A 26,982-nucleotide genomic window follows, 5' to 3' on the forward strand; every position below is an offset into this window, starting at 1 on the left:
CACCATCATAACCAGGCTGCATTCACGCAAGCCAGTTTTCATTCCCACTCCGACAGGAGCAGTTGCAGCAGCCGGGAGGCAGAGTGAAGCCCGAGTGTATGTGTGCTGATGGGCTTGGGTGCTCCTCTGTCTGTCCGCCCCAGCAGGCTGCTGTCTGTCCTCATCAGCCCTCCAACTTATCTGCTGCCTCCCACTCCTGTGGGGTCAGGATAAGCACACGTTACCTCCCTGTTCAAGTGCTGGCAAGCAGCCTGACCTGCGTCCTTTTCTGCTCACGTGACATGGGAGACAGCAGGCCTACTAAAAACTTCTTCCTAGGACTGAAAACTTTTTCCTAGGATCCCACCCACTGGCCGCAATCCCGGGTGTGCCCATGGCAGCTGCTAGTCCCTATGGAGAGCAGAGTCTCAGAAAGGGAGGGGTAGGGAGGCGGACTGGCCTGAAGGCACAGCAAGGCTGCCTTAGGAGCAGCCTCCAGGCAGACCGCACCACAAAGCGTGAAGGCAACCTCAGAGCTAGGTGTCAAAGGCGGAAAAGGGCACTTTTGCCAGCACTCCTGCCCTCATTCCTGAGCTCTCAATAGGATTTTGGCATGGAGACGTCAGCACAGACCCACCCTTCACCTCAGCATGGGCAGTGTGTGAAGGGATGCAGAAGTGGCGTGATCCAGTGACTCACCCCACGGAAACGCACCCGACCAGTGCCAGCAGCACTCAGGTGTGCAGCAGCCAGAGGCTGTGCAGGCAGAGCCCCAGCACCAGCAGCCTCCTGCTCCCAGCACTGGCAGCAGCACTCTGCAGGAGACCTGGAAGCACAAGCTGCAGAGGCCCTGACAACAAGCCAGCAGTGCTGCACGCCCTCCTCCTCGCTTCAAGCGGGCCTTCCTCCAGCCCTCCGGCCATGATCCATAGCCTGCCACTGCCTTCCTGTTCCAGTGTGCACCTCCTGCACATGCCCCTTTACACGTAGCAAGTGGCAACTTCACCAGCAGGGGAAAAATAATACAGAAAAACAAAAGAATACCTTGCCAAATAAACACACGCAGGTGAGAAGCCAGCATTTCATAATTCAGCATTTAAGTACATAGCATATTGTGATCGAGCAAGCAATCCACTCAATTCATTAGCACAAGTCTGTTATAAGAACTAATTTCCACAAGGCGTTTCTTTACCAGTACAAATCCCCAGAAAGGCATTTCTCTTTCAGTGAAATCTTACAAAGGTGTTCTATTATCAGTAGAAGTATTTAAATAGCCTTCATTTTTAACAGGTACCAGTGTACAGATAAAGAAAATTGCCCAACAAGCAAAGTCCAAGTAGCACACACACAAGTTATTAACAAGTCATCAATGTTGTTAACTCCTGACCTGATTCACATTCCCTGCAAATCAGCATTAAGCGCATATCAGTCCTTGAGCGAATGTGCAAAGGGGGTGGCCCACAGAAAGGGCTCTGGCGTCATAGGGCAAGACTGGCCCCCCTCAGACATCATAGCAAGGTGCAGCATCAGGAGGAACAACTCTGGTGCAAAGCAATAGTGTCACAGCAGTGGTCTTCCTCCAGCCCCACTGAATGGCAGCTCCCTTGCTATTTCACCACTGGGATGAGGCAGAGCACTAACACAGTCATGCACTTGTTCTCAACACCTTACACTCCCCTGAAATTGCTCTTTATCAGTCCTGTAGTCTAATCAACTCCACAGGTATCCTCAACCGAAAATCAGCTTTGATCTGCAACATGCCCTGCACAGTTACGAGCCAGCCCTCCATTTCCCACAGAGGCACCCCATGCACCATGCAACTGGTGTCACAACAAAAAGAATGGAGAAGGTAAAGTAGGACATAATGTCCCTAGAGTCTCCCAAGCCAGGAATGAGGAATGGCAGTGCGGAGAACTGAGGAATGGAATATATTTTTTTTATATTGGTATTTGAAGATTGAACAATCGCTGTTTGTTAACTCCCTTATCTCACAGGTTATAACCCACTGCTGTTAGAGACCATACTCCACTCCAGCGCTGGCCTGCTCTCAACGGCTGTGGGATCCTCAAGATCCATCACCCTCAGCCACACAGAGCTGAGGATGTCTTCCCTGCAAGGCACCACAGTAAGCCCCAGCAACTCCTATGTACCCCCTCCACCCTTGCACACTTGAGCTTTTCCTACTCCTCTATCCCGAACAGGGGGCTGGAACCACATCACCACAGGCCTCCAATCTCCCTGCAGTTTCCGCAGGCTGAGAAGCATGGCTCTTTCTCCAGCTGCCTCAATCAGAGGAGCAAAAGAAGCTTGGAAATATGCTGGTTTGTTTGGGAAAGCTAAGCCAATGTCAAGAAAATGTCAGATACAAAGGGGTAAGGAGTTGGTGCCTGTCAGTGTTGCAATTGTATCCCACACACATAACTGGAACATCAGGAAACTGGTACAGTCGTGCAGAGAAGCACAGGATACCCCATCCTGACTTTGTCTGAAGCAAGTTAGAACAAAACATCTCACTCTGAAGGAAAATCCCCTTCTGTAGACAAGCCTCTTTTTAATAATAAGTGCTAAATGGACTATTCAAGCAGGTAATTAATGTTAATTAACATATGTCAGGCCATAAATTGGCTAAATGCACCTCATTTTCCAAGCTGTGTGTGTGGCAATGCTCAGGAAGCTGTCACAGAAAAGAACAGTCTAAGTTTGTAGAAGCACTAAAAAAGAGCAGAGAAAAGGTTAAGCATAATCTTCACATAACCCATGGAGTGCTGAGCCAGCACTACCAAAAACTGAATGACTGTGCACATTACTTGAACACTTTATTTTGCTCCTGAACCACTGCGCTACACATACATTGTCAGCCCCAAGAAAAGCCACATCAAAAAAACCCTGCAGATCCCCGAGCACCGTGTTATCAGGCAGGTCTTTACGGGGGTGCTCGCTACATGCTGCAGGACCTGGAAGCACCTCCTGCCCCAGGACCTAGCAAGGCTGTGTTCCCTTTCCAGCGCTGAGTTGGGAACCAATGCCGGTTTTGATGGCAAGGGGGACAAAACAGTGGCAGGAGGATGCTCAGAGCTTGCCTTCCTCCAGAACAGTGTGCCTCAAAACGCAGAGGGGCTTGTGCCTTTTAAAGAAACTAACGCTGCCATTTTATAACCCTGCCCTTTGGGCACATATTCTGTGACAGAGACAGCAGTAAGGCCTTTTTAAAAGTGGGAGAGAAACAAGAACATGCAAAGATTTTAGTTTAAGTAACAACCTGCATTAGGAAACACTTTCAGTTTCTCCCTTGGCAAGCTGCCACTACACTAAGACCCACTGTAATTGCATTGCAAATAAGAAACAATCCTCACAAAAGATTTTCCATACTTCCACGCAAAATAGCTGGCTGCCAAAATCTTGCAGGGCACCTTTAGGAGACTGCCACCTAGGGAAAAGCTTTGTCTGGTTATCCTCAGTTTTTCCTTATTTCCAAAGCAATCCCTTCAGCCTCCCTTCTAACTCAGCACCCTCACTGTAGTTTTCAGGGGTTATTTCGCACTTTTTCTCCCCATACACACCTTGCAAGGTGGTTGAAAACAGCACAGCAGCTGCAGGGAGGCCTGGGGGAGCTGCACTAGCCCCAGCACTGCCTGCCTTCTGTAAGGGACTCCACCGACTCCGGGTTTCTACTTTGTCCACGTCAGCACAAAGAGCTTTCACAAAACCACTGGGCTAACCCTAATCACTTGCCTTTCTAAATGCACCAGCACGTGCCCAGCCTCCCCTAATCTCCCAGGATTACAGCAAAGTGGCGTAGCACCACCAAAATGACCCGAATACAAAATGGCCTTGTGTGTTAAGACACTGCTCCTTTTACAAAGGCAAAACCATACAGAGGGAGGATGCCCTGGAGCAGGGGCACCAGGACACTTCTCCTTCTCCAGCCTGACAGTCTCAGTGTTTGTTCAAGCCAGTACAATACAGTAGATATTAAAGCCACTAAGGTGATTTCATTTTTATTAGCAACAACCATGTACTTTCAAACATGCAGGTAAGTGTAGGAGCCAAGCCTCTGACTCTCAAGCTTCCTATTTTAAATATGCTTAAATAGTGACACTAATAACCTATTTCAGACAATGTTAATGTTGTGTGACTGTTTTAGGTAACCTTCTGTCTCTAAAGAACTGAGGAACACTGATTCCACTATTTATCACACCTGTCTACCTGACAGCATTATTATCTGGCATCATCCACTGGGGGTTTCCCATTCACATAAGTTAGGTTTATCAGAGCCTGTGACTCCTTGCAGCTGATGACATTCACCAAGGCAATGTGTTTATATCTACATTTAACAAGTCCTTCAGTGGAGGTGCTCCTCACTGTCACACTCTGAATCAAAGTCAGTGATTCTGGGAGATATACTCCATGCCACTTTCTCTCCTCTAATAGCTGTCACCTGCCTGCATGAGAAGGGGAAAAGCAAGATCTTTGATGTACATTACAGATATAAAATAATAATGTGTGCTAATATCTACACACGGTTTCTACCAGAAAGTTTAAGAAGTCATTTGTTACTTTGATACTGAAGAATGTTCCTCTTTGATGCAAGAAGCTTGTTAATCTAGCAGTTTCAACTTTGGGGCTGGAACCACACATCTCTCTTAGCTGCTCAGCACAAAATTCACTTAGAAATGTTACTGAGTATTTTGTTAAAGCAGAACATAGTAAGGCTTTGATCAGGTAAGATGCTTAAGCAGTAAGGTTAAGCACACAAGTAATCCAAGTGAAGCCTCAAGGATCCATTCACATGCTTAAACCCGTGCTTGCTTGTGTAGATCAAAACTTAAAATAATCAGGCTACAGCTTGTAACTCAGACCCTTCTGTACAGATGGAACAAGGCAGCTCAAAATCAGGAAAAAAAGCCCAAAGTAGACTAGAAAGCTGGAAAAATATTCACACTAGCAGTCAACTGGAAAACAGCCTGAAAAAAAAGACAATGGAGAAAAAAAATGAAACTGATGCGAACTCCAGTTTTCCGCTGCCACTCCTGATAAAGATGTTCGGTGCCACTTCAAGGAAAGAGAAATAAGAACAGAGTGGTGTTGCTTCCTTCCCACATCCTTCGCAAAAAGATGACAGAAAAAGTCCGACACATCTTGTATATTAGCATCTGGCTAACAGATTTAGATCTCTGTCTACATCGCTGGCAAATTTCTCAAGTCTCAACAACTGGAGAAGAGACTCGTGCGTTTGCTGTGCTGAAGGGACTGCAGCCCATCGGTACGTACTGGTTAATAAAACATGGTGAGAAATGATGAAATGTCCATGTACGAAGTTTACAAAAATCTCCTGAGCAAATATCCCAGCAGCTTGTATTTATCTTTCATAAGGAAGATGAATTCAACAGGTGTAAAACAATCAGGCTTCTGATATGAAAAAAATGAATCAAAGCAAATCAGCTGCATTTAAATTTGAGAATTGCTGGTATCTCTGTATGAAGGACCAGATTCATACTGCTCAACAAAGAAGAAAATAGTCCCCCTAGTGTACTCTTCATGTAGAAAAGACTGTTTCACAAGACAGTGCTGCAAGAAATTACAAAATAACATTATAGGAAGGGATGTGGAAGTACTTAACGTATAGTGAAACCAGGCACCTCTACTATATACATGGACATAAGGGTGCTTCAGTTTTCTATTTCAAGATTAGTCAGTGGAGTTACTGTATCCAAAATATCTCGGGGAGGGGGAATCCACCTGCTTTTTAAGTCAGCACACTAGTTTTGTGACTGCAGGACACTGACGGTGCAACGGATACCTGAATTTGGAAAGACGGGTAGATCTGGTCACTGAGAAGCTCTGTGGAACTACCTGCAACAGCTGCCTGGCGCTGCATTTCACCAGCTCACCCTCATACCTTTGCCCCCCTCCAGTGATTATAAATATAAATATGATACATATAAATATCAACTCCCCGTAAGTATTCAAGATTTACTGAAGGTACTGAAGCATGCATCTAAGCCCTTCCCGGTGATTTGGAAGTACACAGGGCTTTATCAAACCTGGCTGCCCGCGGTACATGACAGTGCCCACAGTGTGCCAGCTCTACAGCAATGCACCGCACACTACTGCCCTAGTTAGCTGCCAGGCAGTATTAGGTTAGCTGATGTCCCACCGGGGCCAGGGGGAGTGGGGAATAAAGGAGATTGTTGGGGGGTGCATCGGGCAAACCTCATCTAAATTAGCGGAAACGTAATATATGCCTTCCTAACCACATCTGAAATAGTCACTTCTGCTTTAATGCCCTAGGAAAAAAAAAGAAAGAAAAAGCAATAGTTGTAACTTCATAGCTCTTAAAGTAATTGTTTTGAGGGGTATAATCCCAGCTATGTTTATGGATTATGGTATTCAGCACATCTCACTAGAAACAGCACATCTCACTAGAAACAGATTAATATTTCATATATAATAACACCTAAGATAATAAAACCAAGTTCTTTTCTTCCCTTTGTTTAAAGTGACAATTTTCCCACTCAGTGCCAGAGCAGAACATTGTTAAATGGGCCTGCTGCCTTCAAAGATGAACTTAGCTGTGTAAAAATATTCTAAATTAAGATAAAAGCCTCCTGATACAGAACTATCTTCTGTTCATTTAAAATCTCAGTGTAACTTGCAATCTGAAAAAGCCTGATGTGAAAAGCTGACATGAGTTCCTGAAGAGTTATATTCATTACCTGTGAGGGAAACAAAGATGATAATAACATCTAATGTGTTTCAGCATCAGGAGACTAAGATGGAGCCTCTATTTAAGTGTTGCTTCTTGCACAAACTAATTTACGTTCCAGCTAAGAAACTAAAATAGTCCTGTTCTGAAATAGTCCTCTTCTGAATGCACAGGCATGCATTAAAAGAAACTCTAGCCCTGCTAAAGAATTAAATTTTGCTGTTTTGGATGCCTGGCAAATTATTAGCTCCTGACCTCTCCTTAGCCCCCTTCAGCATGCCCCTACTACCCGTGAACAACTGCACCCACCGTTAATACAGTCAAAACGCCTTACTCGAACTTCCAGAGACACCTCACAGTCATTAAGGAGGCCGAGTTTTCTGCTACCAGTACGCAAGCATCTCCTGATAAAAGTCACGCTAAAGGTTTGTGAGAAACTTCCGAACTAAATTATATCAGAGGAATCTCAAGGGATCCAAGTTTTTAACATTTAATTAGCTCAAAGTACCAGTTAATGCTGCTCAGCAATGGAATCAATATCAAATTAACAGTGTAAATTGTCAGAAAAATTGTGACTGTATTAAGCATACTAATCAACGTAAGCACTTCAGGTTATGGCCCAAATCCTGCGTCTGCTGAAACCAATGGGAGTTCTGCCACCAAATTCAGGTGAATCAGTATCAGCCCCGTTGTTTGACAAGTCTTCGCTTCAATCAGGTATCCAGAATTTACTGAAAACTCAGAGTATCAGATAAAAAGGCTGCATCTGACACAACAGATGACATCTACAGCCACTGCTTCTGCGTGAAACCAAACAATTTATGAAAGGCACGGGCTGTCATCAGAAGATGTAACCCTTTATCACACTCCATGTCGCACTTGTGAAATCAGACCAAAATTCAACACGTAATACAGATGCAAAAGCTATAAAAGGGATTGGTGTTTTTAAAAGCCTTGTCTTGAATTAGTTGTGCCACTGATAAACTTTGCTATTTTCCCCAGCCTGAAACAAGTCTGTTAGTGAAATGCTTTCTCTACAGTGCTCCATTTGGAAAGGAAAAAAAAAATAATAAAAAAAAATCACACAGCTGTACTTCAGTTCCTAGCAGCAAGTCCTACTCAGGCACGAAAATATGAGACAGGGCTGCTAATATGAAAACTGCCAGAAATGTTTCATTTCACCCATACGGTACTTCTGACTGACTTGTATATGCTAAGTTATCCCCTGATCCAAAGCTAGAGAGATTGAAAGAAGAAATGTAATTTCTCTGTAACACAATAAAACTTCCCGGCAAATTCGCCTTCAGCCATCCGTTCAAAAACTCTGTCGCAGATGCTGCCAGTTATCAGCCCTCGGCAGCTACTGAACCGTACCGGGATTTCCCTCTGCAAACAGCATCGACATCAAGTAGCACCTGTATTTCTGCGTAGCAGCGAGTACGTGACATTTCTGCATCCAACAGACACTAATAGATGGATATGGAAAATGAGGAGGAAAAAAAAGCAGCTCTGAAAGTCACCTCAAATATGGTTTAGGTGCAGCACAGGCTCCTGGTAGGCCTTCCTAGACTGAGAGTAAAACCCTGCCTGCCTGCAACGTGCTTTTGCACACGCTGAGTAAACAAGCCTCAAAAACAGGTGGGTTTTTGTTTTCTTACTTATTAAAACAGTAGTAATCTTAGCTGCTAACCTTCCCGGCGCTGGACAGAAAATGCTCGGCTACAAGGGATTTATCAGCAGACGGTGCCCTCATGCACTGGCACCGCAAGAATCACAAACCAAGCATTCCCGTGGCTAAGCAGCAAACAACTCCATGCTTTGATTAACTTCAGGAAGAAATATCAAGACCCGAATTTCCCTCTATTGACTTTGAGGAACGTGTGGGGAAACCACTGGGGCTTTTCTAGACGAAAATAACAGTCGTTTAGTATTTGAGCTCTGAGATTCAGACTGACCCTGCACAAAAGCAACTCCGCTTATTTCCAGCACGAGTTACACCGAAGGCGCGTCTAACTTTAACAACAACAAAAAAAAACAACTACACCAAAACAAAGCAACCACACCATAACAAATACTTTTCCTTTCTTTTTCCCTCTTTTTCTTCCCCTACTTACGTGCTTGTGCACGAGAGAAGCCAGCTCCGCTCCACCGTTTTCCTTGCTCCCAGAGTTAGGAGCCCTTACCGCCTTGCACGCAGCAACAGGAAAGAGACAAAACTTTTCTTACCCCCTCCCTTCATTAATAAATAAATAAGTAAGCACAGGGAACAGGGCGACCACCAGCACGGCGGCCGGCTGCACCGGAGCAAGCCGCGGCATCCCCCGCTGCAGCCCGCCCGTCGGGGCAGCGCGACCGCGGACCCTGGACCCCCTCACCTTCCAGCCGGCCGAGCTGTTGCTGTCACCCTTGTCCTTGAAGTAGGGCACGCAGCGGACCATCCAGTCGTAGATCTGGGAAAGGGTGAGGCGCTTCTCCGGGGAGCTCTCGATAGCGCGGGTGATGAGGTCGGCGTAGGAGAGGTTGCCCCACGCGTTGCGCCGAGACGAGCACTTCCTCGGCGCCGCCGCCGCCGGGCCCCCAGTCAGCCCCCCACCTCCTGCTGCCGCTCCACCCGGTGAGAGGCTTGGCCCCTCCGGGCCGGCTCCGGGCAGCGGGGCCAGCAGCCGCGCCGCCTCCTCCGGGACGCTGGTGGCCGCCGCCGCCGCTTCTCTGCCCGCGGGGGCCGCGCTGCCGACGGCCATGGCCGTGCCGCCCCCCTCCTCCTCGTCGTCCTCCTCCTCGGGGATCATGGAGGCGGCGTCGGCGGGCGGCTCGCCGGCGGGCTTGGCTGGGCTGGCCTGCAGCTCGGGCCTCTGCAGGGGCCAGGTGCAGGAGCGGGGCCGGCTCCGCGGCTCAAACTCGGGGTCTAGCTCCACTTCCAGGGGCGAGAGCGGGGCGGGGGGCGACGCCTCTGCCATCTTGGCCTCCCCCGCGGGTGGCTGCAGCGGCAGCGGGGGAGCGCTGCGACGGGGCGGGCGGGCGGGCGGCCGCCGACCCCGCTCCTCCTCCGCCGCCTCCTCGGTGCCGACGGGAGCCTAGCAGGAGGGGGGCCGCCGGGCGGGCATGCCGCTCACCGCTACGGGTTGGCAGGCGCTCCGCCGCACCCGGAGCCCGCTGCCCGCGGGCGCTGCGCACGCCGGGGAGAGGGGTGGGGGAAGGAGGAGGGAGGGAAAGGGGAAAAAAAATCCGAAATCCGATTAGGAGCCGGAGCGGCAGCGCAGGGCGGGCAGCGCGGGGCCGGGCGGTGCCGGAGGTGCCCTCCGCGCCGGCGGAGCGGTGGCCGCTCCCGCGGTGCTCGTGTGCGTTTGTTTATGTTTCACTCCATGCGGATGCAGAAGTAGCTCCAGCGGGAACCGCACTGTTTCCAGTCAGGAGACGACCCCCCGCTGCCTTCGAGCTCGCTCCCGGTCGCTTCCGCAGATATCTTCCCTTTTGGGGGAGTAGGGTGGTCCTTTGCGCCCTCCCTCGGCAGGAGGGCAGGGAGAGGGGTCCTTCGGATTACGCCAAAGACTTTTTTTTCCTTCTTCAGAACGCCCTGAAAGGAGGAGAAGTCTTAGCATACACCCAGCTGCATACTAGCGTAAGCCTGTCACTTTGCGGTGCCCCCCAAACCACACGCGAGCAACCCCCCAAAAATCTCGCAGCCGACGGAGCAAGGGGCGGTAAAAGGCCACCCTGGGGGCTGGTCGGTTAAACAAAAAATGATAAATCCTTCTTCTCGCAGGGAAAAAGCAAACACAACGGGAAGAAATCAAATCGCAGTCTTCCAACAGGTCCAGAAGCATTAAGCCCTCCCTAGGGCTGCCAAAGAGAATAGGTTTTGTTCCAGCATCAACACCACATTCATAACCTCCTTGCTCCTGCTGCTGCCATCTTGACAGTTTTCCCCCCCTTCACTCAAGTCATTTAAAAAGCGCAGGCAGAAGAGGCAGGGCGAGCCACATCAGGAGGGGCGGGCGAGCGGTGGGGTGGGGGGAGAATCAACAGCCACCTCCACACCGGCAGATATCGAGCTCCAAATTCACGGGAGGAAGAAGCAGCGCTGCTGCATGGTTCCTGCTGCTCCTGCGCCTTCAGCTCCGAGGAGCCTTCCCTTTAAAGGCGAAGGAGGGGGAAGCTGCGAGCCACCCGCTCCCTCTGCGAGCAACCGGCGAGAGGCAACCGATCCGCCCGCCGCCGCCTGCCCAAATAGCCCGTCACCCTGCTCGCCACCAGCTTCCACATCCCTCCCCCTAACAACCACCGGCAGCAACACAAAGTTATAGACACACGCAGGGAGCCTCAACCTAACCGCACGGCACGGCACGGCCCGCCCACGGGCGGAGGGCGGGCGGTGCCGCGCAGGGGCCGCCCCGATGGGGCGGGAGCGCCAGGCCGAGGGGAGCCGCCGGGGCTGGGCGACCGGGAGAGCCTGCAGGGAGGCGGGGGGGAGGGGCTCTGCTTGCTCGCCCTCCCTCGGTATCTCCGGGCTTGGGGCCGTGCCGCTGTGCCCGCACCGCGGGGAGCGCTTAGGTCTCGAAGCATACTGTGACTCTTTCCAGGGGCTGCGTTAGCCCCGGCTCCCTGCGCTTACTAGGATTTAAGGGGCAGAACCAGACGTATCGCTTCTGCATACCTCTTGCCCTTGTCAGGCCCACCTGGCCCGGCAGGGGCACAGCTTCAGCGCAGTGCCTGTACGTGAGCATAAACCCGGCTCTGGCTGCCCGTCATGGTGGGGAAAGAGCACGCTGATTCTTTTCTGACTTTTTTCCACTCGTCACAAGTTACTGGTGCACGAGTTACTTGGTAAACTTTAAATTTGGAGTCCAATTTAGTAATTTTATTTTAAAACTTCCATTCCCCCGTGGGTGATGTGGGAGCATGTACAGACATGTCTGCATGTGAATATAATCCTGCTGTACTTCCTCCTCAGATGGCATGCCCTAGCAGAAAGCCCTCCAAAGTAGCTCACTTGAAGACATAGTTAATTACGGGTTGGATAAAGGGGTGACCCACAAAGCCAAGGAACATAAAACTATTAATATGTATGTAGCTATAAATACATTACATAGCAGCATAGCTGTATCAGTTCTCACCTAGCTTTGTATTGACCTAAACTACAGATTTAGCACAAGGGTAGTGTGGTCTCCTATACTGGATACAGACCACCGCAGGTGTTGAGAAGTAGGTGTGCTTCTGGAGCATCACTGGGCACAATTAGCAGACAAATTAAGTTATTCCTGATTTATTTAGCATTATAGACAAGCAATGAGATTTGAAAAGCATTAGGTTTGATTAGAAGACAAGCAAGGCCCTGATCCTGCATGCCTTACACATCCCGCTAAGTAAGGCCTAAGGCCCTCAGGGTCTAGTTAGGTTTCAAATTCAAGTGACACTTAAGTTAGGAATAGTTCGGCATGATTTTATTACAAGGGACAGCATTTCAGCATGCATACAATTAATCCTTAGTTACCTAAATATAGTAGGAGACACTGAATTAATCGGAATGCATGCAGGTTCAAGTAATGGAAATAATTTTCACTGCAGCTCCATTTTGGGTCACGATGTTGTGTGCCCTGCCACAGCTTTTGCTGTAACAATTGCGGGAATGCAAGGCAGCTCAGAAAGACACTAGCTTCTCTGCAGTCGTGACACTGGTGTTGGTGTGTGTGATTTAGCAGTTGGTAGGGGAGGAGAGCTGTGGTAGCTATGAAGAGCCAGGAGCCAAGATCAGACAAGGCCGTGCATGACGAGAGGATGCCTAGTCCATCCAACACCACACCTCCAAGGAGCCTCTACTTGTAGCTTTCAGCAGTTACCCAGAGAAGGCTGGCCATGAAGCTGTGACTGACACTCAGCCTCTTCCCAAAACCTGCTGCTGCTTGAGGTTCATCTTGCCCATTGCAGAACCCTCACCATGGAGCGCTTCCTTAGGACTCCAGGGTCCAGAGAAAAATAGCTGTTTGACCTTGGGCTGGATAACAAGCTGCAAATCTAGTCCTAAATGATATTATCATCTTCGTTTATTTATTTAATTGGCACTGCATTACTCTACAGGCATGGCCATTAGGTCTCATTGTACCGGGTGAAGGCCCTGCACGTGGTAAGAAATGCTCCACTCCCTGGTGGAATTGCAGTCTAAGTAAGGCAGGCCAGGGCGGGAGAAAGGAAATAAGTAAGTAGTAACCCTATTAAAGAGATGATGGACTGAGGCACCAAGCAATTACATGTGCTGAGGTCATACAGGAAGCCTGTGTCAGAAATGAGAAATAAAACCAGATCTCCTGAGAGCCAGCCCTTGGCCTTTACTGCAAGATTACCTGCCCTTTTCAGAATTCACTGGCATATCAGCCTTCATCCCGTAAGTCAAAGTACCAGTTCTTCACAACTCCACACAGCATGAGTGTGCCCATGATGTTGCGTTTAGCGGCAGAATTAAAACCACAGTATAACTGTTCCTACACATTTGACTTAGCAGGAGCAAACCAGAAAAATGGAAGAACCCTTCTTATTGCTGTTTAGTGGCTAGGCCCACTGAAAGACATACAAAAACTGATCAAAATTGGATCTAAAGCCTGCATGACTTCCAGTCTCTTCCTTAAGGACTGTAATGCCTCAAGGGTGGGATTTTCAAAAAGGCTCCATTTATGCGAATTTTATCACTGACTTCAAGAGGAATAAAGTTAGGCCAGCCCTGAGGCCATTTGAAAGCCTCACTCGCTGTGCCTATTTAGATAGTATTTCAAAGTAATGCTGCATCTTCCTTCACATCCTCACCTTTCATCTAAGACTCCCGCAATAGTTTGTATTGAGAACATGTGTACCCATCACAGTACTTGATTATATGGATCTGGTGAGATCACAGTTCCAAGTCATCTCTGTGAGTGATCTCAGCCGTACATGGACCATGCAGGACGCATGGGATGTGAGGCCTGTGGCATACTCCTTCAGGGAAATGAAGCAGGCCTGAAACTTCTTGTCTTTACATCATTATAGAAATCTGCTGTGAAGTGTACTGCTGCTCAATAAAACAATGTTATGTCACACTTAACATGAAACAATGGCTGCATTGTCAATGTGGACTTCACACATGCAGGTATATGATGGGTAGTTTTGTAAGCCACCTGCAACCTGATCTCTGAGAAGTCTGTGCCCACTGCAATTAGCATGTCTACCCCTCACAGCCACCCCCTGAGAGAGCAGCTTCTGCAGTACATTTTTTGTTCTTCTCACAGCACCCTAATATGTCTTTTGAACACAGACTGGGCAAAGGGCACAGTAGGTTTTTGTGGCTGATTAGAGCAACCTGTGTACTGATTAGAAAGAAGCCAGCCAACTTCATGCTCTGAGACTTTAACTTTTCTGCCCAATTTGGCTAAAACTAGCTAATGGGTTCCACAGTTATTACAGGGACATTGGCTGACTGGCAGAGAGACACAGAGCAAGGGTCCAAAGTGTGCCAACGGAGACATGAAGGGTTTGCCAGAGATGACTATGGAGTTCTGACTGTAAAATTTTCCTCAAAGTGATGAACAGCTATTTAAAGATCAATTGAAGTTGGGCTTCAGCCTGTGAACTGGTTGGCTGACCGCTGTAACAGATGGGAGGGGAAGGAAGCGCAGTAGCAGAAGGAAACAGTGATACTACTACTGTGGAGAGAAGAACTCAAGTGATCTTGACAATTTGGGGACTGAGCTCTAAAGCAGGAAGCACTCAGCTCTGCACACACCTAAACTTGAGCACCCACTGCTGAAGAATTCTTGACCCATTTCTGCGCTGTGTGAAGTACAGTGACTGCAGGCATCCACACTAAAAACCAGCATCACCTCTCTGGAAGAAACAATGTTTACAATGAAACCTAACCCCAGAAATGGTGGAATAAGGAGCTGTGAAGCTGAGAAAATGGGAAAATTCAACCCTAAAGCTTCAGAAATTGTAATTATAGCAGCTGCGCATCTGCTGAAGCTGCATTGCCACAATGTCACACATCTCATAGGCCAAGAAAGACTCTCAGCTTCTCATGGATAGAAGTAGGTTTCTAAGTGTTTTGTACACCTAATAACAGACACAAATAGCTGGGCATAGTGGTGTTGCCAGCTCTCTCAGCTTTATTTATGACTCCTGCAAGGCTGGTGTTTTCCTGAAATCCCTGTTCTTAAAGTCCCATTAAAGGAGCATCTCATTTTAAACCAATAGCCAAGTTCTTGATGTACCATGGATGTGACCCAAGTATACTTTCAAGGCCAGGAAGAAAGAAGAAAAAAACCCCAACAAACTAATTGCACATTTTAAAACCTTTTACAATCTGATTTTTAAACTGACATTACACTGCTCAAAAGCTTGTGTCATAATTTTTGAATACTTTGGAGTACATGCGATTATCGAGTTTATATCATTAGGGTGAAATGAGTCAAAATGCTGAAATCCAGCAAGAAACTCCACCTTTTTTGTTCCAACATTCATTTTAAATGATATGAAAGGACTTAATGTTTGCAACAGTAGTTTCTAGAACAGTAACTGCAAGTCTTATACTGGAGACTGTGTTTTTATATTGTATTTTTATACCACTTTTTGAGAAATCTTGGTAAAGAGTTCGCTTTTATAGATATATATAAACTTTTTAATTCAAGGAGCTATTTAGCCATCTCCCCTTGCCTCCTGCCCCCTCAGGACACCTCCACGGACCTGTGAAAACACATATCCAGCTCTCCCGCTCGATTCGGCCAAATGCCGTTCTGCCCCGCCACCGACTCCTTGTGCAACCCGGGCATGCCACTTAACCAGTCCCGGTTACCTCATAGGGGCTTACTTATACCCACTTATCGCTTCATTGCTCCATGATTACACTCCGACACCTTCCTTTTGCCCACACACGGCGGGAGGCCGCCGGGGCCGAGCACAGCGGCTGTGCCCGCAGACCCACGGCGGGGTTACCTCAGCGGGGCGCTTGAGCGGACATTGGCCACCCGCCGGGGAGAGCCCGCCCACCCCGGCCCCACCCCGCTACGGTGGCCCCGCCTCCCGGCGGCCGCCCCGCCCGTGCCAAGCTAGGCTGCGCCGTGCAAACAAGATGATGTCATGCTCTAGGGCCGCGCGTGACCGCCGGGGCCCGCCCTCGCCGCCCATTGGCCGTCGCCCGTCGCTCGTCAGCGCAGCGGCGCTTCCAATTGGCCCGCGCCTCCGCCCCGCCACCGCCCCTTGGAAAATAATAAACAATCGAGTAAAATGCGGCGCGGGGAGGGGTGTGGGGGAGGGGCGTCCGTGCCGTCCCGGTGCCGTCCCGGTGCCGTCCCGGTGCCGTCCCGGTGCCGTCCCGGTGCCGTCCCGGTGCCGTGTGTATGGGTGCCGACACCCTCCCCTCAGCCCCCGTGACGGCCTTGGGCGGGCCCGGCCGGGGCCGCACCCAGGAGGCAGCAGTAGCAGCGGCGGCTGGCCGGGAGGGCTGGCTGGGCCCCGGGCCGGGCCTGCTGCGGGACTGGCTGTGGGGGTGAGCAGCGGCCGCCAGGCCCTGGCTGGCGTGAGGCTGGCGGGGAGGCGGCCGCTGGTGCATGGTGGGGACGGGCGGCTTCGGTACGGTCCCAGCAAGCTCTGCCCGCGCCCCATCCCGCGGAGCTGCCTTCTCGTTCAGCAGGGGAAAGCAGTGGGCAGGCTTCGGGTACGGCTGACAGCGGCGCTGGGAGAAAAGGCTTTCCGGAAGGTACTGTGGCACTCGCACTGAACGTTGCCTTCGGCCAGAAGCTACAGCTGCGCCGAGGGACGAGCAAAGCCATCCCTTGGTTTCCCTGTTGCCCTTACCTCAGTGCTAAGCTGAAGCCTACCTCCGGAGGGGACTCGCAGCCCTGCCTGAAGCAGTGGAGGCCTGAACATGGGGTGAGGGACAGGGAGTGGGTGCGTTTTGGGAACAAGGATCCAGCGAGCCAAGTGCCTAGAGCTGCAGCACTGACAGACTCAAAAGCTGCACCTCTAAAACTGCATCATTGTTGGTTGGCTTCATGGGGTGAAACATGTCCCCAGGGTGGCTGTCCTGTCTATATGGTGCTGTGCAGAGGGATGTAGCTTCAATCCCTTCTTCGTAGTAGTGGTTCTTATGCATCACAGCCCTGAAATAACCACCTTTCACAGTCCTGCTTCCCTCTGCCTGCAAACATAAGGCACACTCATATAACAGGAGCTTTAATTCGGGGATCAGGTAAAGAGAGTGAGTGCCACAGGGAATTATTTCCCTTTGCTGAGGCTTAGCCTAGTAGCTCCTTTTGAGAGCAGGTGCCTACATAAAGCCTGTTTTAGTTCTTCCAAATAATTAATTATTGTCTCCTGTGTGTGGCCCCAGGAGGAAGAAGTCCAGGCACCTCCCTTCCCCTGTCATTCTGTATCTGCAGTGATCAGAGCACTTGCCTAGAAGCTGGAGATACGGCTTCTGGTTCTTTTCCCAGAACTTTGTGTTTTGTTCTCTGACAAACATTCGATGTAAAGCACAGTGAGCAAACTTTGAGAAGGGGACTGAAATCCAAGGTTGTTCCTCTCCCTTCCCTGTGGCAATGTTATTATTGCTAGGTCATGGCCTCTCCTTGATTGCTCCCGTGAATCCTGAATCCCCACCCTCTCCCCCAGGCAGCAGTACGGGTTCAACAGGCTGGTTGAAAATGGGAGTGCATGTTAGGCTAGCCTCCCTCCCAGTGGATATTCTTCAGGCTAGCCTACCTCCTGGCTAAGATAATCTTCAGGAAGGTCAGAGGGAGTCATCTGAACCCCATTGGGCCGAAGGGGGAGAAGTTGACCTTGGGTCTCCTGCTATGGGGGGCACTGCAATGCACACAGAGGGAGGAATTTCCGCCCCCCCCCCCCCCCCGGGGAGTTGAGAAAGGGTTCAAAGGAGCTGGTGAAGCGTTAAGCAAAAGCAGTCAGCGGCTCAGCACATGGTGAAGTCAATGATAAGCATTTGCAGCTGGTTCTGTCTCTCCCACCCTGAAGGAACTGGGAGGCTGCTGACTCAGGAGCTGCAGCAAGTCAGAGGAATGGGAAAGGGGTCACATTTCCTGAGTGTTTGAGACATGCTGCATCTAGCAATGCTATAGAGATGGGTACCTCATACCTGCTGTTGCATCTTGGAAGAGCAATCATAGCAGTGTGCCGTAAGGAGCTGGAGCCCACTGGCATGTGTTGGATGTGTTCTGAGCAGGCTGCACAGCCTGGGATGTTGGTCTCATCTTGCTTGGAGACGTGTCTGAGCTCTGAATTCCAGTGCTGGGCCCAGGGTGAGGAGGGGCATGGAGCTGCCCAATGTGGGGTGGTTCTGGGTATGCGAAAGGCAGAATGTCCTGTATCTTGGGATGCTGACAACTTAAAAACAGGACTCCAGAGCCTCTGGGATTAGGCATTGGTTGAGCCGGGGCTTCTGGGAGGGGCATTTCTTAACTTTAATGCCTCAGTACTGTTCCTGTCCTGCGTCTGATACTAAAGTCCTTATGTTCCTTGCAGCTTGTGAATGTCACTTAAATGTGTTTGGGGCATACAATTATAGCTAGCTGCCCTGGAAACTCCTCCTGGAATCTGAAAAGTTGAAGTCTTCCATTTGTATGCATCCTTGCCTGCCTTGCAAAAGCATTTTCTTCTGTCTAGCAAACTGCCATGTTAAAGGTGTGCATAAGTCATTCACTGCTGTTTTACCTGCAGAGAGCCAATGACAGGGAGAGTAAGCCTTGATTTTATTAAGTTGTTTCTTTGGGGTGTACTATTTAAGTGAGCACACATAACTGAATACATGCTGAGAACTGATCTGCTGAAGAGCCTGCATTTTCTAAATACAGTAGCTACTCTTCATAGTAGGCATGTTAAGCTTAAAATATATCCAAGTAGAGGTACTATAAGCCCTGTTTTATCAAAATTGATTTTTTTTTCCTTTGGAAGTAAACAGGGAAAACTGTGGAGGAACTGTAGCTGAGATCTGACAGATGTTAAAGTACGTGAAGCTTAAAGAGGAACGTATGCTATTCAGTTTGCTCACAGAGGCTTTGTGACCTGTGTCTTTGCAGTAATGATGACACAAGGCTTTTTGAATAAAAGGAAGAAATTAACTGCCTTGGCTAATTGTACCCTTGCTAGCTAGCTAACCAAGGACACCATTTGACTGTGAAAACTGTTGGTCCACCCAAATCTCTCAGCTGGGGAGAATATCTTAAGTGAGAGTGTTCCCATATCTGTGGGTTAGAAGGGCTATTTTAAAATCTTCCTAATTGGAAAATGAAACCCTATTGCTTCAAAACAGTGGTGCACTGCTTTGAAAAATTAAGACCATATGGAATCATTTATTACTTTTCAATATGTATTCAGTCTCTGGTGCAATTTTATGTACTCACTAATGCATAAAGTCTTCTGGAGCGGGAATAAAGCACCACAAAGTATGATTTAATGCCATAGGGTCACCAAATCTGTTTCAGATTACTGGATGTTTCAATCTCCTGAAAAGAAGGGGATGTCCCTGCAAAAATGAAACAATGATGAAGGGTGGGGCGTGAAGCCCTTAAATCTGAAGCACTTTGGGAATACAGTGCACATATCAACAAAAACTTTTCAAGGAATCTGTGTGGGGATTTGGTTATGTAAGAGATACAGTTATGAAACAAATTATACTAACAGGAAAGTTAAAACAAAGTATTAATAGTACAATACTTGGTTGCGATTTAAGGTGTCTTAATGAATCATGTTTTCAAACAGTACAGGCCCATATAGGCATGTGACTATAAGAGAAAGTAAGAGCAAGTAATCGAGGAGTGAACGAAAATGCTGTTGTTTATAGTTCTTTGGTCAATGGAAGTGCCTATTCTTGTGGTTATTCACAAACACCTCTGTCTCTTTCTTCCAGAAATCAAATCCAAATGTTTTTATTCTAACTTTGCTAGAGTAGGACTTTGTGCTTTGGTTCTTTTTGTACGACTTCTGCAAGGTTAAGACTTGCAGTGCCCTTCCTCTGGCAAGTTGCTGAGAGGGGTCCAATGCCTTAGCCACTGGTTTGGGGTTTTTTCTTTTGCTGAGTGATGAGCTGTGGGGCAATCTTTGCTCTTGGGGCCCAGGCATTTTCCTTTCAGTGGTTGAGCAGAGGCCAACAAGTAGAGGCTGACTCTGATGAGTTAACCATGCATAGTTTGTGCCACCTGGCAATGAGCTCTGCAGGCATGGGAGGCAATCTTTATACCTTTATCATGAACCTGAGAGCATTAGAATAATCTGACTAGTTATAATTTAACAGAAAGTCCATTTTTCATCTTGCTGTGGTGCTGTGCTTTCTTTTAAATGTCATCCGTAGAGTCTCCCAGTGAGTGGGAGCTTCAGTTTTTCTTTATATTTCTTACAGATACTAATAGAAATTTTTTCATATGAACATGGTCCACTAGGTCACTGAAAAAGAGACAGATTCTTTGAGGCATAAGCAAACTAAAAAGTGTTTGCAGTAACTTTTACTCTTCAGATTGTTTTGTCAGTATGTATTTGTCATTTATGACCAGTAGATTAATTGACTGGTTCTTTTATTAAGGTTGAAATCTTACATTTTTAAAAGTGCTATTAAGCAAGCAATTAATCTTCAGCTTTCCTGTAGCATTGGAGCTTGTTCATCATGTTGTGTCTTCCATCATTTGTTAAATGTTTGATAATTGATAGTAGTAATTTCAAATAAGTTCAGTTCTTTTGTTCAGAACAAGTAGAGTATGCATGCTGCTTCTGGATCAACACCTTCACATGACCTCACCCGCCTGCTCAAATTATAGCATCAAATAACATACTTCAGGCAAAATGAAGCCAGTTGAATGAATACTCAATGAGGATTAAAACAAATACCATGAGAAGTAATTGCTGTCTTTGATTAGCTTTTAGCCAGATTCTATGTCTTAGGTATTGGAAAATCTTAAATAAAATCTTCTTTGAAGTCCCTTAAGCATTACTGAGAGTAATTATGTGTGACTGGTAAGACTATTACTTGCCCATAGATGGCAATAGCATTACACTGCTGAAGTAGCCCCCAGCCTAAGAAATAAATGAGGCCGTGTTGGTGGTGAATATTAACTTGGGGAATGGGAAGAAAAAATATCTTGCCTTTTTTTTTTTTCTTGGTGATGGGGACTGTTCTGCTTGCAGGAATGTTGGGAGTAATCATGTGAGAAAAGATCCTGGAGTGAGAGGCTGCATGTATCCCATGTCTGAGATCAGGGTTTGTTCTGTGAAGCTGACCTTTAACACAGCCTGAAAATGAGGAACGTGGCACCAGAGAGCAGAGCAGGAAGCATGAAATGATGTAAGATTTGTTTGTTCTGCATAGGAATACTTCTTTTTAAAAAAAAAAAAAAAAAAAAAAAAGCTCCAGGTTTGTGATTCAGCATTTTCTGCCACTGACAGAATAAAAGAAAGGGAAAAATTCAGTGGAAAGAAAGAATGTTCCTATTGTTCTAGCCAAAATCTAATAAAATACTAGACATCAGGTATTTTTGTTCTCTTCTGTGGAGTTGGAGGGAGATTATTTTTCTCAAAAATCACTCTTCGTTCAACCTCCTGATCTGAGAACCCTGGAATTGGAGAAAAATTGGTTCATAGGCTTAGCCTGGATGCCTCCTCTACCTATAACTGGTGTGAAGTGCCACCAGCTTTGCTGGTTTTACATACCTGGGTGTAGCTTCCCGCTGGAAGCTCTGCTGCAATGGAAATCTTGCCTCTTCAGTGTCAGCGTGAGCCCTCAGACCGCCACTGGGCATGAAAAGGATGCCTCAGCCTGTTGCCACCTCTCCGATCTGAAACCCTGCTGACCTGTCAGGAAAGAGAGTTCAGAAGGGGAAAGCAAAGGAATCGCTTCATGCTCCTGCTTCCTCAGAGGCTGATTCTGTGTTAAGATTCCTCTCTCTTGGTAAAGGGGGAGCGGTGGTGGGGAGCATTCTAGGGACTGGAACCCAGCTGGGTCCACAGCAAGACTACAAAATGGTCCCTGGCACAGTGTTGGCCCAGGCTGCTAGCACTTTCCCAAGTAGTTCCCAGGCATGGATGCAAAAAGTCTAGTTGCAGCTATTCCATTTTGATGGGTAAGAGGGTTTAACAGCCTGGATACAGTCGCTCTGTATCCGTTGGCTAGTTTATCCTTACAGATGTGGTCTAGCTGTGCCTGAGGTGATCTGTGCCCATATCTGTGTACCCTGCACAGGGTCAGCCTTGATTTTCAATGTTGAATCATGTCACAGTGAGCAAGCAGGGAGACAGCTTTGTCATGCTTTCTCTTCACCTGCTGAGACTGCTGAGATAGCAGCACCAATGAAGGTGACTGGCTGTTTTTCAGTTGCTCCAAATACCAGCGAGAAGGAAGCCAGCTTGCATCTGCCTAAAATTCTGCATGGATTTATTTTAAGTCATAAGGGACAAGCAACTGGATATGAGCATGTACTGTATTTGTGAGACCAGCACTGGGATGACTTGCGTGTTTTAAATTGATGTTGAAAAATGGGTGGTGGAACATTAGAGCCACACAAAATGATTCAGAGCCTGAAGAAAATGCTTTGCAATGGGAGATGTGAAGCACTCACTCTTCCTAGCTTATCAAAAAAGACTGAGCAGGGAATTGATTATGATGGTGAAGAAACTTCCCTGGGAGAAAAATATCAGGTACTGAAAAGCTCTTTAATCTAGTAAATTATGGGAATGTGTAGCAGCAAGCTGAAACCAGATAAATTCATATGAAAAAACCTGGCCAAAAATTTCTTGGAATGAAGGTGATTAATCACTGTGCAGGTGATTAATCACTGTAACAAGCTGTCAGGGCAGTTGGCACATTTTCCAGATGTGTCGGAGCCAAGACGGGCATGCTTCTGATGGGTGTGCTCTAACTGCAGTTAAAAGCATGAGTGACACTGTAGTCAAGTCTCAGGCAAGGTATGCCGGTGAGGTTTGAAGGGCTGTGATACGCAAGAGGGCTGACTAACAGTTCCCAAAGGAGCTGTGAAGATCTAATGGTTCCCCCATCTGTCCTTAACCTGTGAGAGACTGAGTAAAACAGCACTTAGCAGAAAGCGGAAGGGAAGAATCAAAATGACAGCCCAGTTGCTGGCACACTAATGTGCCCTCTGTTTCTGCAAGGACTGTATCACTCTTCTCAGGGCTTTACTAACATATTCTCAACACCCACCAGAAAGCCGATCTTTCTCCAGTCCATAAGCCCTCTGTACTCATTGGCATCAGTGTCTTTCATCTTAGAAGAGCATGAATAAAAATTCATGATGCGTAGTGGCTCATGTAGTTGCGTGGCTAAGTAGTTTCCCTTTTTGTTTGTTATTGTTTCATCTTCGTGAGCTTTGGACTCGCCTGTTCTCCATGCCTCCTAGTTTCCCTAGTATCCATTTCCTGGTATTGCCTTTGCCACCAGGCTCAGCACATGGTGCTGTGTTGATAATCTGTAATGCAGTAGATCTTGCAGGCTGCTTCTTACTCAGTCTGGCACCATTTGTTCATCATAACTTGAGAAAAAGAACCCTGCCTTTCTTGCACAGATTTCACACGGGATGGGTATGTCAGTGATGTGCTGTGTACATAAGAGCTTGTCAGGAACTTTTTGATAAGTGCCTTTCATCCAGAAGTACAAATCTGTAAATGCTGTAGCTGTTGAGAGGAATGCAGTAAGGTATCTTTGCAAAATACCTGCAATTTTGATCTAGAAGAGTGCTCTAATCTCCTTTTAAAAACAAGACTTCTCTCCCAGAAAACCAGTTGGTAGTGGAAATGTAGAATTTCTCATTTCCTGTTGTCTTTTCTGGGGTCCCACTTCACAGAATCATTAGTGTTGGAAGAGACTCACAAGAGAGATGCTCCAGACCCCTGATCATCCTTGTGGCCCTCCACTGGACAATCTGGTCCTCCCCATATGTTTGGGATGAAACAAGGATTTTATTCCCTCAGACTAAAAGTCAGGTTTGCTGGCTTCTCCTTGTTCCAGAGGGTAGTTTTGTACAAAGTCGGAGCTGAAACAAGGCAAATGATGGGATGGAGTTGTCATCCAGTTGTCATCAAAGCCCAAAGGCTGTTAACCTAGTGCATGGATTCTCCAGAACATGGGAAGTTAGAGGCAGAGCAGGGGTTTGAACTGAGATCTCCAAATAATAAGTGAAAGTCCTAAACTTATTTTTAAGTAAGGGAAAAAAAAAACTTAAGAATTTTTTCTCTTTTGGGGGGGAAAGTATGGGGGAAGGTGCCTCTGGAAAGCAGTAGAAGGATTCAGTCATATGCATAGTAATGTGTAATTGAAGGATGGTGGCTTTGCCCAGCTGGCTTAGATCTCACCTCTAAGCCTGTACTCAAAAAGACCTAACTATTCTGAGTGGCATGGGAAGCTCTCCAGGGCCTAGAATGTGAGAAATAATCAATTCTTGTAGAAACATTTCTGCGATGCTGTGGAATCCAGCCAAGAGACATGATGAAAGTGAAAACTGTTTTCTAGGACATCCAGTTTCATTTAATTTTGTCATGCCCATAAAACTTTTCAGCAAACGTCTGTATCTTTCCTTGTGTTGATTGCGTCCTGCATCCTTTTGTGGTTTGGTTACCCTGGCAATCCAGCTGATTTTCCAGAAATGTCAGCTCCATCAGAGTTCATTGACTTGTTACATTAATGGCCTGCTTGCTCCTTCAGTAGACTTCAGCATTCATTGATTGCAAATTGTTTCATGGGCTTGGACCCATGTGAGAAGAGACCTGCAGAGAGGGTTATGCTCTGGCACCCTTGATTGGAGCTGATTTTCTTTCCTCATGTCTTCTTCACTCTGGCTGGACTGACGGTTTCTTGAAACAGTGTGGTAATTTTTCTACATATCACCAGACTTCTGTTCCAGTAAGTTCTCAGCAGGAATGAAGTTTTCCAGTAAAAGTCTCTTATGTGCTTCCCTTCAATGTGCTTTGTACAATAGTTTGACTTGAAAAACGTCATTTCTGCCTCTAGGCAAGCCACAGAAGGAGTAAGCATAACAAGTTTGTCTATATTTTCCACTTGATTTTAGCATTTTTTAGAGCTTGAGGATGAAGAGATACAACCTACAAGGTACTTAAATATGCAACAACACTGAGCATTCAAACGCCTGGATGAGTGAATGCCATGTGGGTTGTTTGCACTCTATATGGGGAAGAGTTTGATGCCCCACAAGAACAAAACCTGGCTGCATGAGTTGCTGCTTGCACCAGCCAACAGAGGATATGAGCCTGGAAGGGGAAGCCCAAGCAGACAAGAGCTGCTCCCGTTGAAAAAAATCCAACGGCATAATTAAAAAACCCTACAAACAACCCATGAAATGTTAAACAGAGGTTGACCCATTTCTCTTAGTATCTTCTTTGCCTCTTCGCCCATGTTTTTGGAGAGGATACAGCTTGCACGTTCTCCTCCGGATACTGGCAGTGGAGAGGATTGGTGCAAGATGAACCACATGGGAGGAGGAGTGGAGAGACTGTGGTGATGAAGGGGTGGCAGAACAAGACTGGGGAGTTGCCTGAAGTTTTGAACCACAGCAAGCCCAAGCAAGGGCCATCTCTTTTTATAAAGCCATAGTCATGGAGTTTCCTTTGAGAAGCCCACCACAAGTGAAATCCTACAAGTGCTTGAGGAGTCCACCATAAGCCAAATCCTACAAGTGCTCTGGATCTCAGAGTGTGAGGGTTTCAGGCTTGTTCAAAAGCCAGGTCTTTCCCATCTTGAAGGGCATTGTCTTGTACTGTTGGGGACGAAATAAGGCTGTATCAACTCCAAAGCTGTTCCAGGTGGTGTGATTTTTTGAGAACAATGTCAGGATTCCAGCAGATGAAGACGACTGCACTAAGGAGATTTCTTCACTGAGATATAGAAAGCAATACAGAGAGCTATCATCACAGCTGCCCTTGAAGTTGGGGAACTCACAGCTGCACCTGAAGGTAGGATTTTCTTCCTTTCTCGTAAGACCACTTATACACACAATGAGTATCCTAGAATTAAATAAAATCCCAGGCATGCATGGCATTACTCACCAGTTCCACTTGCTAAAAATTCCCCACCTGTCGCAACAGCAATGATTCTCCCCTAAGAGCTTCTGCACCCCAGGGTGGAGATGGCCACCCAACACCATGCCAACGTGGTGCCAACACATGCTAAAAAGGGTAGGCTGGAGGTAGCAATCCAGGTGAGGATGTGCCCGCCTGAGAAGTCACAAGGTAGCCATACAGAAGACCCGGGGGAGTTTCTGGGGGCCTGTCTGATGCTTCACTCAAAAGCACATATGTCTCATACCCTGAGTCGAGGGATCCTACATGATGGTGCAGATGGGAGGATTTTGCTTGAGCCATTTCAAAGCAGGATCTGGCTCTGGAGGGAAGGCTGGGATAGGACCAAGTGATGTGATATGTCATATTTATCTGAATATAAGGAAGGCAGGTCCACTTCCAAGGAAGCCCTCTCTTCCCAAAAATGGTTGTATATTAAAAATATAGATCTTCTGCGTCACAGTGAGGGTCATGTCATCCCAGTCCTGCCTAAGCTTCCACTGCCCACCTGCCCCACCCCCGCCCTATATATAAGCCTTCCTGCAGCCCCATGCAACCCCTTAGCACCTCTTTTTGATGATTGCCCTGCCTGACATGGTGTCTTGGTTTCAGCTGGGATAGAGTTAATTTTCCTCCTGGTAGCTGGTGCAGCGCTGTGCTTTGGATTCAGCCCGAGAACAATGCTGATAACACCCATGTTTTAGTTGTTGCTAAGTAGCGCTTACCTTGATCAAGGACTTTTGAGTCTCTCGTGCTCTGCCAGTGAGGAGGGGCACAAGAAGCCGGGAGGAAGCAGAGACAGGACACCTGACCCAGACTAGCCAAAGGGGTATTCCATACCACAGCACGGCATGCCCAGTATATAAACAGGGGGGAGTTACTTGGGATGGCAGATGGCAGCCTAGGTGAGGCTGGATGGTGAGCAATGGTATTGTGTATCACTCATCTGTCTTGGGGTTTATTCCCCTCTCTTTTTCCTTTTATTATTAAACTTTTTCTCAATTACTAAACTGTTCTTATCTCCACCTGTGGGGTTTGCCTTTTTCCGTCCCACCCGGGGTGGTCAGCGCATGAGGCTGTGTGGCCCTTAGTTGCTGGCTGCACTCAAGCCGGGACACGTGGAATATGGGATGTCCCTAAAGCATTTGGTGTGACCACACTCAGGCCTTCTGCCTCCAGCCAGCCATAGAGCATGCCCCAGTGCTGCTGCCACAGGGCCCTGTGCAGCCGCTTAACCTTTTATTCCACGCCTGGAG

At 47.6% G+C, this 26,982-nt stretch overlaps 1 protein-coding gene and 1 long non-coding RNA gene across 8 annotated transcripts in view; one reads left to right on the forward strand and one right to left on the reverse strand.

Annotated features, from left to right (window-relative positions):
• FOXO3 (forkhead box O3) overlaps positions 1-11,025 on the reverse strand; it is a 94,808-nt gene extending 83,783 nt beyond the window's left edge. The window contains exons 1-2 of one of the 2 annotated variants that reach the window (XM_065681103.1): positions 10,716-11,012; positions 9,061-10,259 (exon numbers count right to left, since the gene is read on the reverse strand). In XM_065681103.1, the coding sequence (XP_065537175.1) occupies positions 9,061-9,642 (582 nt within the window). In that variant the 5' untranslated portion in view covers positions 9,643-10,259; positions 10,716-11,012. Of the gene's footprint in view, positions 1-9,060 lie in introns of both variants that reach the window. The other variant, XM_065681104.1, reaches the window with a different exon arrangement.
• Positions 11,026-16,409: 5,384 nt separating this feature from the next.
• Positions 16,410-26,982, forward strand: part of LOC136015325 (uncharacterized) — a 42,848-nt gene continuing 32,275 nt past the window's right edge. For 5 of the 6 annotated variants that reach the window (XR_010613159.1, XR_010613154.1, XR_010613156.1 and 2 more), the window contains exon 1: positions 21,989-25,621. This is a non-coding gene — a long non-coding RNA (uncharacterized LOC136015325). Of the gene's footprint in view, positions 16,574-21,988; positions 25,622-26,982 lie in introns of those variants that run through there. The other variant, XR_010613155.1, reaches the window with a different exon arrangement.

Source organism: Lathamus discolor, chromosome 5, assembly GCF_037157495.1.
Source record: "Lathamus discolor isolate bLatDis1 chromosome 5, bLatDis1.hap1, whole genome shotgun sequence".
Classification (NCBI taxonomy): domain Eukaryota; kingdom Metazoa; phylum Chordata; class Aves; order Psittaciformes; family Psittacidae; genus Lathamus; species Lathamus discolor.